General features: G+C 42.4%; 1 protein-coding gene across 1 annotated transcript in view; it reads left to right on the forward strand.

Moving 5' to 3' along the window:
- LOC125483309 overlaps positions 1-15595 on the forward strand; it is a 69458-nt gene that overhangs the window by 19546 nt on the left and 34317 nt on the right. Inside the window, exons 5-7 of the mRNA XM_048597940.1 lie at positions 4474-4538; positions 6073-6104; positions 9138-9243. Of these exons, the coding sequence (XP_048453897.1) occupies positions 4474-4538; positions 6073-6104; positions 9138-9243 (203 nt within the window). The remainder of the gene's footprint in view (positions 1-4473; positions 4539-6072; positions 6105-9137; positions 9244-15595) is intronic.

The raw sequence follows: 15595 nt of genomic DNA on the forward strand, positions 1-15595 counted from the left end.
TCCTGCATCCCAACACCAGTCCTGCATCCCAACACCAGTCCTGCATCCTTGCCATAATCCTTGATGCCTTTAATATCTTAAAAATTTATCAGTGGCCTAGCCTCCACATCTTTCGATGATCGTGCTTGGCTGAGACCAAGTTGCTACTCTCCATACTCTCTCCAGCCATTTTCTACCTGATTAAATGCCCCCACTCTCTCACTAAAGCTCACCATGGGGATAGCAGATCATGTATGCCTAACCTCTTTTTGATTTCCTTTATCCCCATTCAATAACACAAAATGTCCATATTCTTGTACTTTCTGAAGCAACTAATTTGACTTGACTAGCAGTTTCTGCTTGTAGAAGTTTAAGTTCCATATTATTTTAAAGATGGCCAGCCACAATGTTGCCTGAAGGTCTTTCCCACTCTCAACTGTCAGTTAAACTGACATTGCTGAGATTATGAATTGACAGCGGAGCATTGAGGTATACAACCAGTACTTTAGAAAGACTGGACTGACCCCCTCCAGTGACAGAATCTGTCATGTAGTTTTCCTATCTCCCTGTCTTGTTGCTCCTGTGGATACTGAATCTGTGATGGTTGGAACAGCAACAGTGGGAAGGAGAGGACCCTGGTGTTGGAGGTTGATGAACCATTATTTTGAACAATCCTATTTGCTACCGTACAAGAAACTTCAGCTTCACTGTCATTCACTTCTTCAACTAGATGCTTTACCTATCTGGCGTACTCCATACCGCTGAAGACCGTGTCTGTGTGTGTCTCATTGAAATCTGGGTTAGGCTTGAGCAAATGCTTATGTTTTCTTTTGTTAAGGTGTGCGTGATGCTAGCAAGACACAAATTTTGTCCGACCTACCCAATTACACTTATGTGTAGAACAGACTTTAAGCGTAGCAGGTTCCCTTCTGTTCAGTACCTTTTTTGTTTAATTCTTGAGCTGTGTTTAATCTATTAGACTTTGCAGGCAGTCTCTGCTGCTGGCACACAAGTGACTAGGCTTATTGAAGTCTGTTTCACAGCTTAAAGCACTATTGGTAATCTTGGGCTGCAAGTTCAGTACCACTTACGGCCATAAGTTGGTAACTGAGGGGCTGGATGTGTTTAATTTTTCAAAATTTGTTCAATTCTGGAAAGGTTCCATCAGACAGGAAAGTAAGTATAGCCCCTCAATTCAAGAAGGGAGGGAGGCAGCAAGCTGGAAACTATATAGGCCAAATATCTTGAAGTCTGTTGTGAGAAAGATGTTACAAACACCTGACAGATAAATATACCGATAACAAACAAACAGATTGGAAAGGATTCAGAGATAGCAGGAACTGCAGGTGCTGGAGAATCTGAGATAACAAGGTGTAGAGCTGGATGAACACAGCAGGCCAAGCAGCATCAGAGGAGCAAGAAGGCTGACGTTTCGGGCCTAGACCCTTCTTCAGAAATGGGGGAGGGGAAGGGCGCTCTGAAGTAAATAGGGAGAGAGGGGGAGGCGGATGGAAGATGGATAGAGGAGAAGATAGGTGGAGAGGAAACAGACAGGTCAAAGAGGCGGGGATGGAGCCAGTAAAGGTGAGTGTAGGTGGGGAGGTAGGGAGGGGATAGGTAATGGTGGGATGAGGTTAGCAGGTAGGAGATGGGGGTGGGAGGAGGGGATAGGTGGGAGGAATGACAGGTTAGGGAGGTGGGGATGAGCTGGGCTCGTTTTGGGATGCGGTAGGGGGAGGGGAGATTTCGAAGCTTGTGAAGTCCACATTGATACCATTGGGCCGCAGGGTTCCCAAGCGAAATATGAGGTGCTGTTCCTGCAACCTTCGCGTAGCATCATTGTGGCACTGCAGGAGGCCCAGGATGGACATGTCGTCTGAGGAATGGGAGGGGAAGTTGAAACGGTTTGCGACTGGGAGGTGCAGTTGTTTCGTGCGAACCGAGCGTAGGTGTTCTGCAAAGCGGTCCCCAAGCCTCCGCTTGGTTTCCCCCGATGTAGAGGAGGCCACAATGGGAACAGCAGATGCAGTATACCACATTAGCAGATGTGCAGGTGAACATCTGCTTGATGCGGAAAGTCTTCTTGGGGCCTGGGATGGGGGTGAGGGGGGAGGTGTAGGGGCAGGTGTAGCACTTCCTGCGGTTGCAGGGAAAAGTGCCGGGTGTGGTGGAGTGTGGAGTGGACAAGGGAGTCCCAGAGAGAGTGGCCCGTCCGGAAAGCAAATAAGAGTGGGGAGGGAAAAATGTCTTTGGTGGTGGGGTCGGATTGCAGATGGCGGAAGTGTCGGAGGATGACGCATTGGATCCGGAGGTTGGTGCGGTGGTATGTGAGGATGAGGGGGATTCTGTTGTTATTGCGGGGAGCGGGTGTGAGGGATGAGTTGCAGGAAATGTGGGAGACACGGTCAAGGGCGTTCTTGACCACTGGAGGGCGGGGGGGGGCGGCGGAGTTGCGGTCCTTGAAAAATGAGGACATCTGAGATGTACGGGAGTGGAATGCCTCATCCTGGGAGCAGATGTGGCAGAGGCGAAGGAATTGGGAATAGGGGATAGCATTTTTGCAGGAAGGTGGGTGGGAGGAGGAGCATTCTAGGTAGCTGTGGGAGTCGGTGCGCTTGAAATGGATATTGGTTTCTAGGTGGGTGCCAGAGATGGAGACACAGAGGTCCAGGAAGGAGAGAGAAGTATTGGAGATGGTCCAGGTGAACTTCAGGTTGGGGCGGAAGGTGTTGGTGAAGTGGATGAACTGTTCGAGCTCCTCGTGGGAGCACGAGGCAGCGCCGATTCAGTTATCAATGTAACGGAGGAAGAGGTGGGGTTTAGGGCCGGTGTAGGTACGGAAGAGGGATTGTTGCACGTAACCTACGAAGAGGCAGGCGTAGCTTGGGCCCATGCGGGTACCCATGGCCACCCCCTTTGTTTGTAGGAAGTAGGAGGAATTAAAAGAGAAGTTGTTGAGGGTGAGGACAAGTTCGGCTAAGTGAATGAGGGTGCCAGTGGAGGGGGACTGGTCGGGCCTGCGGGACAGGAAGAAGCGGAGGGCCTTTAGGCCATCTGTATGGGGAATGCAGGTATATAGGGACTGGACGTCCATAGTAAAGATGAGGTGTTGGGGACCAGGGAATTGGAAGTTCTGGAGGCGGTGGAGGGCATGGGTGGTGTCACGGACGGGGGTGGTGTTATTGGACTTCACAAGCTTCAAAATCTCCCCTCCCCCTACCGCATCCCAAAACCAGCCCAGCTCGTCCCTTCCTCCCACCCCCATCTCCTATCTACTAACCTCATCCCGCCCCCTTGACCTGTCCGTCCTCTCTGGACTGACCTACCCCTCCCTACCTCCCCACCTACACTCACCTCCACTGGCTCCATCCCCGCCTCTTTGACCTGACTGTCTCCTCTCCACCTATCTTCTCTATCTGCCTCCCCCTCTCTCCCTATTTATTTCAGAACCCCTTTCCCCTCCCCCATCTCTGAAGAAGGGTCTAGGCCCGAAACGTCAGCCTTCCTGCTCCTCTGATGCTGCTTGGCCTGCTGTGTTCATCCAGCTCTGCACCTTGTTATTTCAGATTGGAAAGGATGCTGTGTGGATGACAAACAAGGATGCAGACTGATAGGTTGTGAATGATGAAGTGGAAAAATGCAAAATTTTCACTTTGGCCAGAACAATAGAAGAATTATTTGAGCAGACAACTGCAGGATTGCAAGATGCAGGAGGAGTTAGGTGCCCTAGTGCATGAATCTCTCAGTTTAATATGCAAGTACAACAAATGATCTAAAACAGAAATTGCTGGAAAAAAACTCAGCCGGTCTGGCAGTTTCTGTGAAAACAATGTTTCCAGTCCAGTGACCCATTTTCAGAATGTTCTGAGTTGGAGTTTAGACAAATGATGGGTGACTTGGTTAAAGAGTATTGTATCTGGAATGACCTTAACAAGGTGGACATGTTTCTTCTTGTGGATGAGTTCAGAATTCAGGGACATGTTTTTTAAAGTTAGGGATCATCCTCTTAGGACAGATTTTAGGAGATTTTTTTTAATCTTTCATGATTGTGTAATTTTGGAGCACTGCCTTAGAAGGCAGGGTCCTTCAGTATTTTCAAGGTGGACGTAGATGAGCGTGTGTAATTCAGACCACAAACACAGCAGTGTGATAATATTGAATGGCACAGCAACTCAAAGCTTGACATTCATTGCTTCTAATTCATATTTTTCTCTGTAAAAGGAACCTCTGCCAGCTTGTCCATTTTCAATTTTTAAACGCTGAAAGCTATTGCAACAGGGATGTGCAGCAGGTTAATTTAGGGGAATCCAAAGTCTCAAATCAAATAGGTATTTGAATAGTTGGTGATGGAAGAAAATGATTTTTCTTCAGATGTGCCAAAAATGTAGTGTTTTTTTGTTTGGGAAATAACAACATGAAAACTCTTTTCCTGTATTATCTACATTATTATTTAGCAATATTGTAATATTGTTTATCAATCATTCTAAATTGTAGAAAGAAAATTATATCAGGAATGCAAACATCTGAAGTCAGAATTAGACACTTCAGATTTTGACAAGGTAAGTGTATCAGTGAAGGTCTAATTTCAATAAATGCAAACTACTAATAGCAAGTCCATTGTAGAGCAGCCTCTGCCTCTGTCCGTGCTGACCCTCTGGTTGTCAGTTTACAGCTGCTTGCTGCTGACTTTAGCACCTTGCCATCTACAAGTTGAAGCTGTTTTTTCTATCTCTTGATACTCCATAGAATCGTAGAATCCCTACAGCGTGGAATCAGGCCATTCAGCCCATTGAGTTCACACTGACCCTTTCAAGACCATTCCACCCAAACCCACTGCCCTACTCTATCTTTTGTAATCCTGCACATCCCTAGATACTATGGACAATTTAGCATAACCATTCCTCCTAACCTGCACATGTTTGGACTGTGGGAGGAAGCCACAGCACCCAGATGAAATCCACACATAAGGGGAGAATGTGCAAACTCCGCACAGACAGTCTGCCAAGGGTGGAATTGAACGCCTGACCCTGGCACTGAAACAACAGTGCTAGCCACTGTGCCGTCCCTTCAGAGCCGCCCCCTTCACTGGTTGGAGCATGTGTTCAGGAAGTGGGATCTTTGGTGAGCATGCAGAACTAAATGTGTGGGAGGTAAGAACAAAGTTGACATTTCTTTTACGTTTTTAAATTTATTCTATCTTTAAGTTATTTCACCTACCAGTACGGGACTTACAGCAATATAAAACATTTCAACTTAAACATGTCATTAAAATATTACATACTTTTTCTTCTGACAAGTTCTACAGAGCCTATGTACAGTCCTTGTATCACTGATTACCCTAAAGTTGTGCTTTTCAGGAAAGCAATTGCAGCCATTAAGTGGGGACTTAATGTGGCTGACAGTCATTTGGAGGACATCTGGATTTACTGTCTAGGGTACCAAATTGTTTGTTATGTTATAATTATGTAACAATCAGTACCTTTTTAACTGTACCTTTATTTATAAAAATTCTCAGGTATTGAATTGAGTGTTTGCTACCACTATAACTGCACTTAGTGGCCAAGCAGATGCAGAGCGTGTGCTGCACTGTTTGTGAAACATTGAAACACACCGGTTACTGCCTCTAACAAACCATTGAATAAAATGAACCATTTTTACACTTCTAAATCAATTACAGTAAAATTCTAGGAATGTGACAGCCCCAATTCTCTCTCTCCCTCCCTCTTCACCTTCTTCACTCGCTGCCTTGTTCCAGTGCTGGTTGTTTACAATTCAAGTGGAGGGGGGCAAGCCTGGCACTGACCAGAATAACGAGCAGAGTCCTGATCTAGTCACTGGAATGCCAAATGCAATTGTGTGTGTTCCTCATGTGGTCAACCATTATTGACACTGCACATGCACCAACTTCTGGTTCCTGGGCAGAGTGGGCACCAACTCTAGTTCCAGGCACACATTGACAACAGCAATGGTGTAGACTCCTTGTAATAAGGTGGCAGAAGACATGCCACTTTAATGAAACAATCTCCTTTTCAATGTTTTTTTGTAATAATTCATTCTTTGCAATTAAACAAACTTCACATTCTTAATTTGCAGATTTACTGGAGCCAAAAAGGGATACCTGCAAGGTAAAATTTGATCTGCTTGTCAACTCCACAAATGCCTTCAGAATCTAATTTTAGTTTTCAATGACATGCAATTTGTAGGGGAAGAAGAATTCAGCATGTGAGTTTTGAAGTTTAGTCTGATGTAAATATTGCTCATAGTTCTTGAGGGAAATTGAGCATTAGTTTCAGTGCTTGTACCCCTAAAACTTGTTTATAAAGAACATCTTTATTCCCCTATACTGGATAGAGTTATGAGGATTCATGATTTTGCGAGGGAACATTATGCTGTGTTCCCAGATGATCTCTAAATAGAATATTTCAAAACAAAAGGAAAACTTTGAAGTTGCCAGATTGCCTCTTTATGACTGATGTCCTCTGTGCAGGTACCTTCAGAAAGTTAACAGAAGGGAGGAGATAGTGAAATGACCAGGTGTAAGATTGTAGGATGAGGTGAATGGAATGGTGGGGGGTAAGGTGAGGTGAGAGTCTAGGTTGGTGGTGATCTGCAGTGTGGTTAGGAAGCCACGAGAGTACTCCAGTGGTAACTGAAATGGGCAATAACATCATAGTCATATTTCTGCAGAGAAAATGAGGTGAAAAGTGAGGGGGAGACTTGCAAATTGAGAGGTAAGGATGGAGACAATGCGGTAGGGTGGGCATAACATTTCAAAAGGAAAATATAATGATGCTTGGTTTGAGTTTTTTTAAATAATATATTTTGATCCTTTTTGTTTTTCAATTGCAGCCCAATTGCCCTTTAAGGAATCCTTGTACTGTATACTCATGTTTTCAGCAATCTTTGTCCCTTCACTGCAATTCTTAGTGTGCAATTTCAAATTGAGAATTTTTTCTCAAGCTTTTGAGTTGGAAGAAGCAGAAGCTTGCAAAGGTATCCATCAGATGAATATGGAGTGTGGAAAATACATGGGAAAACTGGCCTACCAAGAAGGGAAACACTGCAGCTTGCAGAACAAAATGTTAGCAAGCAAACAATATCACCAAGGATAATAAAAATCTTGATGAATTGTGCTGTGAAACAGAAACTGGTGCCTTATCAGCCAATTTGAAGGCTGTTGAAAGTAATAATGGAACTAGATGGAACAGGTGGTACACGGGCTCAGTGGTTAGCACTGCTGCCTCACAGCACCAGGGACTTGGGTTCGATTCCAGCCTTGGACAACTGGCTGTCTGTTTGGGGTTTGCACATTCTCGCTGTGTTTGCATGGGCTTCCTCAGGTGCTCAGGTTCCCTCCCATAGTCTAAAAATGTGCAAGTGACGTGGATTAGCTATGGGACAAGCAGGGTTACAGGGGTAGAGTAGGGTGGTGAGTCTGGGTGGACTTGTTGGGCAGAATGGCCTGTTTCCACACTGTAGGGATTCTATGATAGTGACTGCTGCAAGAAATGTGATCCATGATGGAACTGTATCAAGGCTTATTTGTTTCTTCTTGAGGGGATTTTTATTGAACTTATTTTCTTTGCAACTGGTATTAGAGTTTTCAATGTAGAAAATTTCTGTCATTGCTGTAATTACTGCCAACACACTAGCAATTAACTTAATGGGAATGCAGCTTTTTGAAACCACGTAGAGGTGCTGGTGTTGGACTGCAGTAGACAGTCAGAAGTCACATGATACCAGGTTATAGTCTAACAGAATAAAAACCAAAAGGAATGGCAAATGCTGTAAATCGGGAACAAAAACAAAGTTGCTGGAAAAGCTCAGCAGGTCTGGCAGCATCTGTGGAGGAGAAAACAGAGTTAACGTTTCGGGTCCAGTGACCCTGTGTGTATAGTCTAACAGGTTTATTTGAAATCTCAAGCTTTTGGAGTGTAGCCATTTGTATGATCTTTTGATCTCTCTGCCCATTAAGTTTGTGTTCTGTGCTTCTCTTTCACTTGACCTGATAAAGGGGCTACACTCTGAAAGCTTGTGATTCCAAATAAACCTGTTGGACTACAACCTGGTGTCATGTGACTTTTGACATTTTGAATAGCACATAAGCTTAAGACACTGAATATAGATTTTATCTGAAGTTAAAGTTATTGTCACTGTCTAAAGCATTTGCTTCTTTCTTAAGAAAAAAAGACGAGATTAACTTATGGCTCATGTTTATTTGTATGATGGAAGTTGTTTTTTCAAATGGGGGTATATTGTCAGACTTTTTAAAGTATTTCCAGTTTGTTTCTGGATACCCTACATTTCCTGAGCAGTAATTTCATTGAAACATACAAATTCCTTAAGAGGCTTGGCAGGATTAAATTCCTCTTGCTTGAAGGAATCCACAAATGAGACCACAACCTCAATAAGATATTGACCATTTGTAGTTGTGAATATTTGGAATTCTCTATGCCTGAGGACTGCAAATGCTCAGTTGTTGAGTGTACTCAAGTCGAAGAGAATTCTTGATACTGAGTATATCAAAGGAGAGCAAACTTAAGAACCTGGTCCTGATTCTGTCATAATTTTTATCTCCTTGTGTTGACAAAGAACACTGATTCAATGGTAAAGGCCCACAGTTTAAGATCCTCTTGCAATAGTGTACTGAAGTTGGAATGAGTATTTTTAAGTCTGGCTAACAAACAATTACATTTTTTTTATACAGTTTGCCTCTACATGGAATGAGGCATTCTAGAGGGTCATGTTACTGCATTTAACAAAATTGATCTGTACTGTAAAACGAACTGCAGATGCTGGAAATCTGAACTAAAAACAATGTTGCAGGAACTCTTGGTCTGGCAGCATCTGTGGAGAGAAAACAATTAACATCTTGAGTTCAGAGACCCTTCTTCAGATCTATATTGTGCATGAAATACCATATTTTAATTACATAGCAATACACCTCTTACAAAAATTTCTGAGTCTACTTTTGGAAGTTCTTGTATGTAATTTGAAGCCTTGTATGTAATTTGTAACTTATTGCCGAAGAGGTTATTCTTCAGAAATAAATTGACTTTATTCCAAGACTTGTAAAAAATCATTCACTAAACACCATAGGTGTTGATTAGCTGTAGAATTGGTGTTTTGACTCATGTATTTATTTGTTTGTTAAATAGTTTCTCCAAACTAACGAAGCTGAATGGTGAATGTGAAAGAAGCATCATGTGCCCAGAATTGTCAGCTACGAGAAAGGAACGTCAGGATTACTTAGAATTGAAAATGGTATGTAGCTATTAAAGTATTGCTTCTCTGTAGGTGCAGACTTTTTTGACTGTGTTTTGTGATAGAGGGAGGGAATTTCTAAATATCTTTACTATAACGCTACAAAACAATGTTGTGACATGCCTTGCAAACATCATTAGCTTTAGTTTGTGTTGCAGTCATGCCCCACATCTTGAATTTAGACCCATGTAATCATTTATATTCCCATTAAGGCAATGGGAGGGCCTCTGGTCTTAACAGATCCTCACTATACTTTCGCAGAAAGACCCTTAGCTGGTGATCTTACCCACTGATGACCAGCAGGGAGCTCTTTGGAGGAACAATGCAGTCAACGCTGGCTTGAAAGTAACCCAAAATAATCATGAGGAACAGAATGTTAGGTAGCGCACTGTAGGCAGTCTTAGGCTTACTGCAACTTGACCTGGGAGAAGCAGATCACTTTGAAATTTATTTGATCCACATCACAAAATAGTGAAAGACTGTTTACTGCTGTATCTGTTCAAAATTAAAAATGGTGAACAATCACACTTTAAATTTTTTTTAAAAAAAGAAACTGGTTTGTTTAAGGCAAATAACTGATTTGTAAAGGTTCCAAAAGTTTCTGTTTAAAATTTTAGCTTAAGCAACAAAATAAACAAAAGAGCTGTGAATGCTCGAGATCTGAACCAAAAACGCAAAGTGGAGCAGAAAGTCAGCAAGTCTGGCAACATTTGTGGAGAGAGAAACAGTTAATATTTTAGTTTGGTGAGCCTTTGTCAGAACACCTAGCAAGTTTGATTGTAGTTAACACTAATTCCCCTCTCAATCTGGAGCTGTGCACCTTTAATAGCCTTTAAAAAAAACACCAATGAAAATTAGGTTATCTATTCAAAAGTTTTTTTTTGTTGGACCAGTAGGCCTTAATTGCAAGGTTCCTTGTCTTTTCTGTTAAGACATCTTTGATACAATGGGTTTTGTTTGTTTCTATTTCCTAGCTTAAAATTATTTGCTCAGTTATCACTTTTTAAATAGAGGCAAAATACTGTGGATGCTGGAAATCTGAAACAAGCAAAAGATGCTGAAGAAGCTCAGCAGGTTTTGCAGCATCTGTGGAGAGAGAAATAGAGTTAACATTTTGAGTCCAGTATGACTCCTCTTCAGAACTATAAGGTGCTTGGGAGGAACAAAAACAAAATCTTGTAGTTAAGAATCCAGTACAACATAGCGGTCACAATGTAGTAGAATTTCAAATTCTGTCTGAGGGAGAGTATCTTGGGTCTCAAGCCAGTGTCTGCAAGTTAAAGAAAGCCAATTACAGAGGTATGAAGCAAGAGTTGTCTAAAGCAGTCTGGGAGAATAGTGCAAGGGTAAACTCTGTTGACATTAACTCTGTTTCTCTGTCATGTAGACAGACCTGAGTTTCTCAGCATTCTGTTTACAACATGTTTTAAATGTGTACTTTGCTACTATGAATCCTTCCATCAAAGGACATGGTTCACATTTTTATTTTAGCGCACGCTTTCTCTCGTGACAATGTTTGTACTTTGTGCAATGTTCTACATTGTTTCAACATATACTGTTGCCCACAAACATGAGGATAGTTTGGTGTGGTACACATTGGTACAAATGACATTGGTAAAGAAAGAAGGATGAAGCCCAAAAAGCAGAATATAGGGAGTTTGCAAATACGTTGAAAAGTAGGACCTCAAGTAGCGATCTCTAGATTACTACCAGTGCCACGTGCTACTTGGTGTGTATAATAGCAGGATATATTGGATGACCATGGCTGAAGAGGTGGGTCAAGGGGTGGGTTTTTGGGTTTCTGGAGAGGTAGGACCAATACAAACTGGATGGATTACACCTGGGCAAGACCAGAATTGATGTCCTTGGGAATATTTGCTAGGGCGGTGGGAACCTATGCAAGGAGTTGGAGGAAGTGGAACTGAGGACACAAATAAAAGACAAAGTGGAATAAGAAAATTGAAAAGCAAAGAAATCAAGGGCCAGGGTTAATCAGGGCCATAGTGAAAAAGAATAGGAATGGGTCAAATAATCTTAGAAAGATGAGTCTTAAGGCTTTGTGTCTTGGTGTGCAGAGCATGTGCAATAAATTAACAAATTAATTGCATTAGTAGATGAAAACATATGATAGTTAGGATTATGGAGATATGTCTACAGTGGATCAGGAATGGTAACTGAATACCTAGAAAGGGCAGACAAAAATGAAAATGTGCTGGAGTTGCGCTGCTGGTTAAAGAGGAAATTAATGCAATAGTGAGGGAAAGATATTAGCTCTGACCATGTGGAATCAGTATGGGTAGAGCTGAGAAACACAAAGGGGCAAAAAGCATTAATGGGATTTGTACATAGTAGGGGTGATGTTGGAAATGACATTAGACAGGAAATCGGAGGCTGATAGAATGGGGACCACCTGCAATTATGGATTACTTTAATCTGCATATAGATTGAGCAAATCAAATTAATAACACTACTGTAGAGGAGGAATTCCTAAAGTGTTTACCAGATGGTTTTCTGGGCCAATACATTGAACCAATTAGAGAACAGGCCATCTGAAACTAGGTATTGAGTAATGAAAAATGAATAATTGGCTGTCTAGTTGAGGCTGTTTTGGGCTGAGTGACCATAATTTCTCATGGAGAGCAATGTTGCTTCTGAAACTAGAGTCCTTAATCTAAATGGAGGAAACTACATGAGATGTGAGTTGGCTATAATAGATTGGGGGATATTACTTAAAGGGATGACTGTGGAAAGGCAATGATGAATTCATGAGCACTTGGGTGAATTGTAACATTGTTCATTCCCCTCTGATGCAAAAGCAAAATGGAAAAGGTGGCCAAACTATGGCTCACAAGGGAAATCAAAGGAATAAGTATAAACTGGCCTGAAAAAAACCCACCTGAGGAGTGGGAGCAGTTCAGAATTCAGCAAAGCAGGACAAGGGGATTAATTAAGAAAGGGAAAGTAGAGTATGAGACTAAGCTTGCAAGTAACACAAGATAAACTGTAAAGGTTTCAATGGGTATGTGATGAGAAAAATAGTGGTAAAGACAAAGGAGGCCAGCGAGAGGTGAACTTTCAATAGGGAATAAAGGAATGGCTGACCAACTAAATACATACTTTGGTTCTATAGTCACAAAGGAGACACAACAAACCAGAAATAGAACACAGGGTTTCGTGACAGGGAGGAATTGAAGAAAATGAATGGTGGAGAAATGGTATTGGGGAATTGATGGGATTGAAGACTGACTGATAAATCCCTGGGGCCTAATAATCTGGATGCTAGTGTACTTGAAGTGGCTCTAGAAATATTGGTTGCGTTGGTGGTCATCTTCCAAGATTCTGTATACTCTGGAACAGTTCCTACAGATTGGAATGTAACTAATGAAGCCCCCTATTTAAAACATGAAGGCAGAGAGAAAACAGATTTCTAGAGCAGTCAGCCTGACATCAGTAATAGGGAAAATGTTAGAAAAAATTTGATAGTTGAGCACTTGGGAAACAGTGACAGGCTCCAGCAGAGTCAGCATGGATTTATGAAAGGGAAATCATGTTTGACTATCTTCGAGAATTTGTTGAGAATGTAACTAGTTGAGTGGGTGAAGGGAAGCCAGTAAATAAGGTTTATTTGGACTTTGAAAAGGCTTTTGATAAAGTCCCACGAGGTTAGTGTGTAAAATCAAAGCATATGGGTTTGGGGGTAGTGTTTTCAGATTAATGAAAGCCTCGTCGGCAGGTAGGAAACAAATAGTAGGAATAAATGGCTTTTTTTTTCTAAATGGCAGTCTGTTTTATACATAAACAATCTGGATGAAGGAACTAAGGACATTTGGTAAATTTGCAGATAAAAAGATACATGGAGGGACAAATGTTGAGGAAGCAGAGAGGCTACAGAGAGACGTGGACATGCTAGGAGAAGTGGGCAAAGAAATGGCAGATGGAAGACAATGGGAAAGTGTGAGGTTACCTACTCTGGTAGGAACAGTAGAGGTATAAACTATTTTCTAAATGGGGGAAGACTTTGGAAATCTGAAGCACAAAGGGACTTGGGAGCCCTAGTTCAGGATTCTCTTATGGTTAACTTGCAGGTTCACTTGGCAGTTTTGCTTGGCAAGATCAAGGCTTATGGAGAGAAAACAGGAGAATGGGTTTGAGAAATATCGGCTGTGCTCGAATGGCAGAGCAGACGCAATGGGCCAATGGCCTAATTTTGCTTCTGTATCTTAAAGTCTTTATAACATTAATGATTGGATAAGAACTAAATGTAATATCTCAACTTGCAGATGATACAGATTGGTTGGGAGGTTGAGCTGGGAGGAGGATGCAGAGATGTTCGTGTGATTTGGACGAATTGAATCAATAGAGAAATGTGTGGCAGATTCAGTATAACTTTTTTTTATTCACCCTTGAGACATGGGTGTTGCTGGCAGGTTGGCATTTATTACCCATCGCTAGTTGCCCTCGAAGGAGCTGGTGAGCTACCACTGCAAAAGCCAATGCCCACGCCTGGAAACTGTCTGGATCTTGTTGAACATGGATTGCTTCAGTATCTAAGGAGTCCGAAATGGTGCTGAACATTGAACATCTGACAATGATTGTATAAAGTCCATTTAAATGTGAGGTTATCCGCTGCAGTAGCAAAATCGGGAAGGAGAATTAATATCTGCAATAAATTGAGAGATAAATTGAGAGAGGAATGTGCAACGAGACCTGGGCATCCTGTGCACCAGTCACCTGAAGGTAGACCTGCTAGTGAGCAGGTGATCAAGAAGGCAAATGCTATGTTGGCCTTTTACCTAAATAGGCAGAAGCTGATCCCAGTTTAATATCTGTTGAAAAGTGGAGAGAGAGGAACAAAGTAGCAATGACTGAATACCAGCCTGCTCGGTTTTGGATAAGAAAAATTGATTAACGAGCCAATTCTTGCCTACTACCTGAATTAGAATGCCAGATGAAAATAAGTAAATTTTGTATATATGAGTTACCCTTTCCATCAACTGGCAATCTGATTATAAGCTGCGACTCTGGTGAGAAGCCTAAACAATTCCATAACCATGAATCAGATGTAAATTCTACAGTCCTGCCACAGGCAGTCGTGAATGGTGATGAATAATAAAACAACTCATTTTAAGGAAGCTTCACACACATTGCTATCCTCGATGGGGGATCCCAGCATGTTTGTGCAAAAGATCGGGCTGAAGCATTAGCAGCAATCTTTGGCCGTACAAAGCAGGACAGATCTAACCTGGCTGGATTACAGCCTCATCCATCTACTCATGATCATCAGTAAAGTAATGGAAGATGGTAAGGTCCCAGGCAGTGTTGCTGAACAAAGAGACCTTCGAGTGCAGGTTCATAGTTCCATGAAAGTGGAATTGCAGGTAGATAGGAGAGTGAAGAAGGCATTTGGTATACTTGCCTTTTTCAGTCAGCGCATTGAGTATAGGAGTTGGGAGCTCATACTGAGGCTGTACAAGCCATTGGTTAGGCCACTATTGAAATACTGCTGCAATTCTGGTCTCCCTATTATAGGAAGGATGTTGTGAAACTTGAAAGGGTTTAGAAAAGATGTACAAACATGTTGCCAGGGTTGGGGTGTCCTAGCTATAAGGAGAGGCTGTAAGGTCGGACCTGTTTTGCCTGGAGCGTCAGAGGCTGAGGGGTGACGTTTATAGAAGTTTGTAAAATCACGAGGGGCATGGATAGGGTGAATAGATAAGGTCTTTTCCCAGGGTGGGGTGAGTCCAAAACCAGAGGGCATAGGTTTAAGGTGAGAAGTGAAGGATTTAAAAAGGGACCAAAGGGGCAACTTTTTCACACAGTGGATGGTGCGTGTATGGATTGAGCTACCGTAGGAAGTAGAGGATGCTGGTACAATGATGACATTTTAAAAGGCATCTGGATAGGCATATGAATGAAAAGGGTTGAGGAATATGGGCCAGAACCTGGGACTAGATTAATTAAGACTATCTGGTTGGCATGGACAAGTTGGACCTTGTTTCCAGGAGCAGAGTCAGAGGGAGGAGCACCTGGAGTAACTGAAACCAAACTCTGAAAAGTGATGTCACAGGAGGGCTGTGACTTGATTTGCTGGTTGGGAATCTGTCCTAAATTTGGAAAAAAAAATACAAAACTAATTGATAATTAACTAATTAAGTAGAAATGGCTGGGCAGGTGATGTGCTGTAGCTGTATGATGTGGGAGCTGGCTGATCTCATTGCGAACTGCAGTGACCACATCTGCAGCAAGTGTTGGTTGCTGGAGGAACTTCGGCCCAGAATTGATGAGCCAGAGTCCAGGCTTTGGACACTGCGGCACATCCAGGAGGGGGAGAATTACCTGGGCATTCTGTTTC

Source organism: Rhincodon typus, chromosome 6 (genome assembly GCF_021869965.1).
Source record: "Rhincodon typus isolate 14 chromosome 6, sRhiTyp1.1, whole genome shotgun sequence".
NCBI classification, from domain to species: Eukaryota; Metazoa; Chordata; class Chondrichthyes; order Orectolobiformes; family Rhincodontidae; genus Rhincodon; species Rhincodon typus.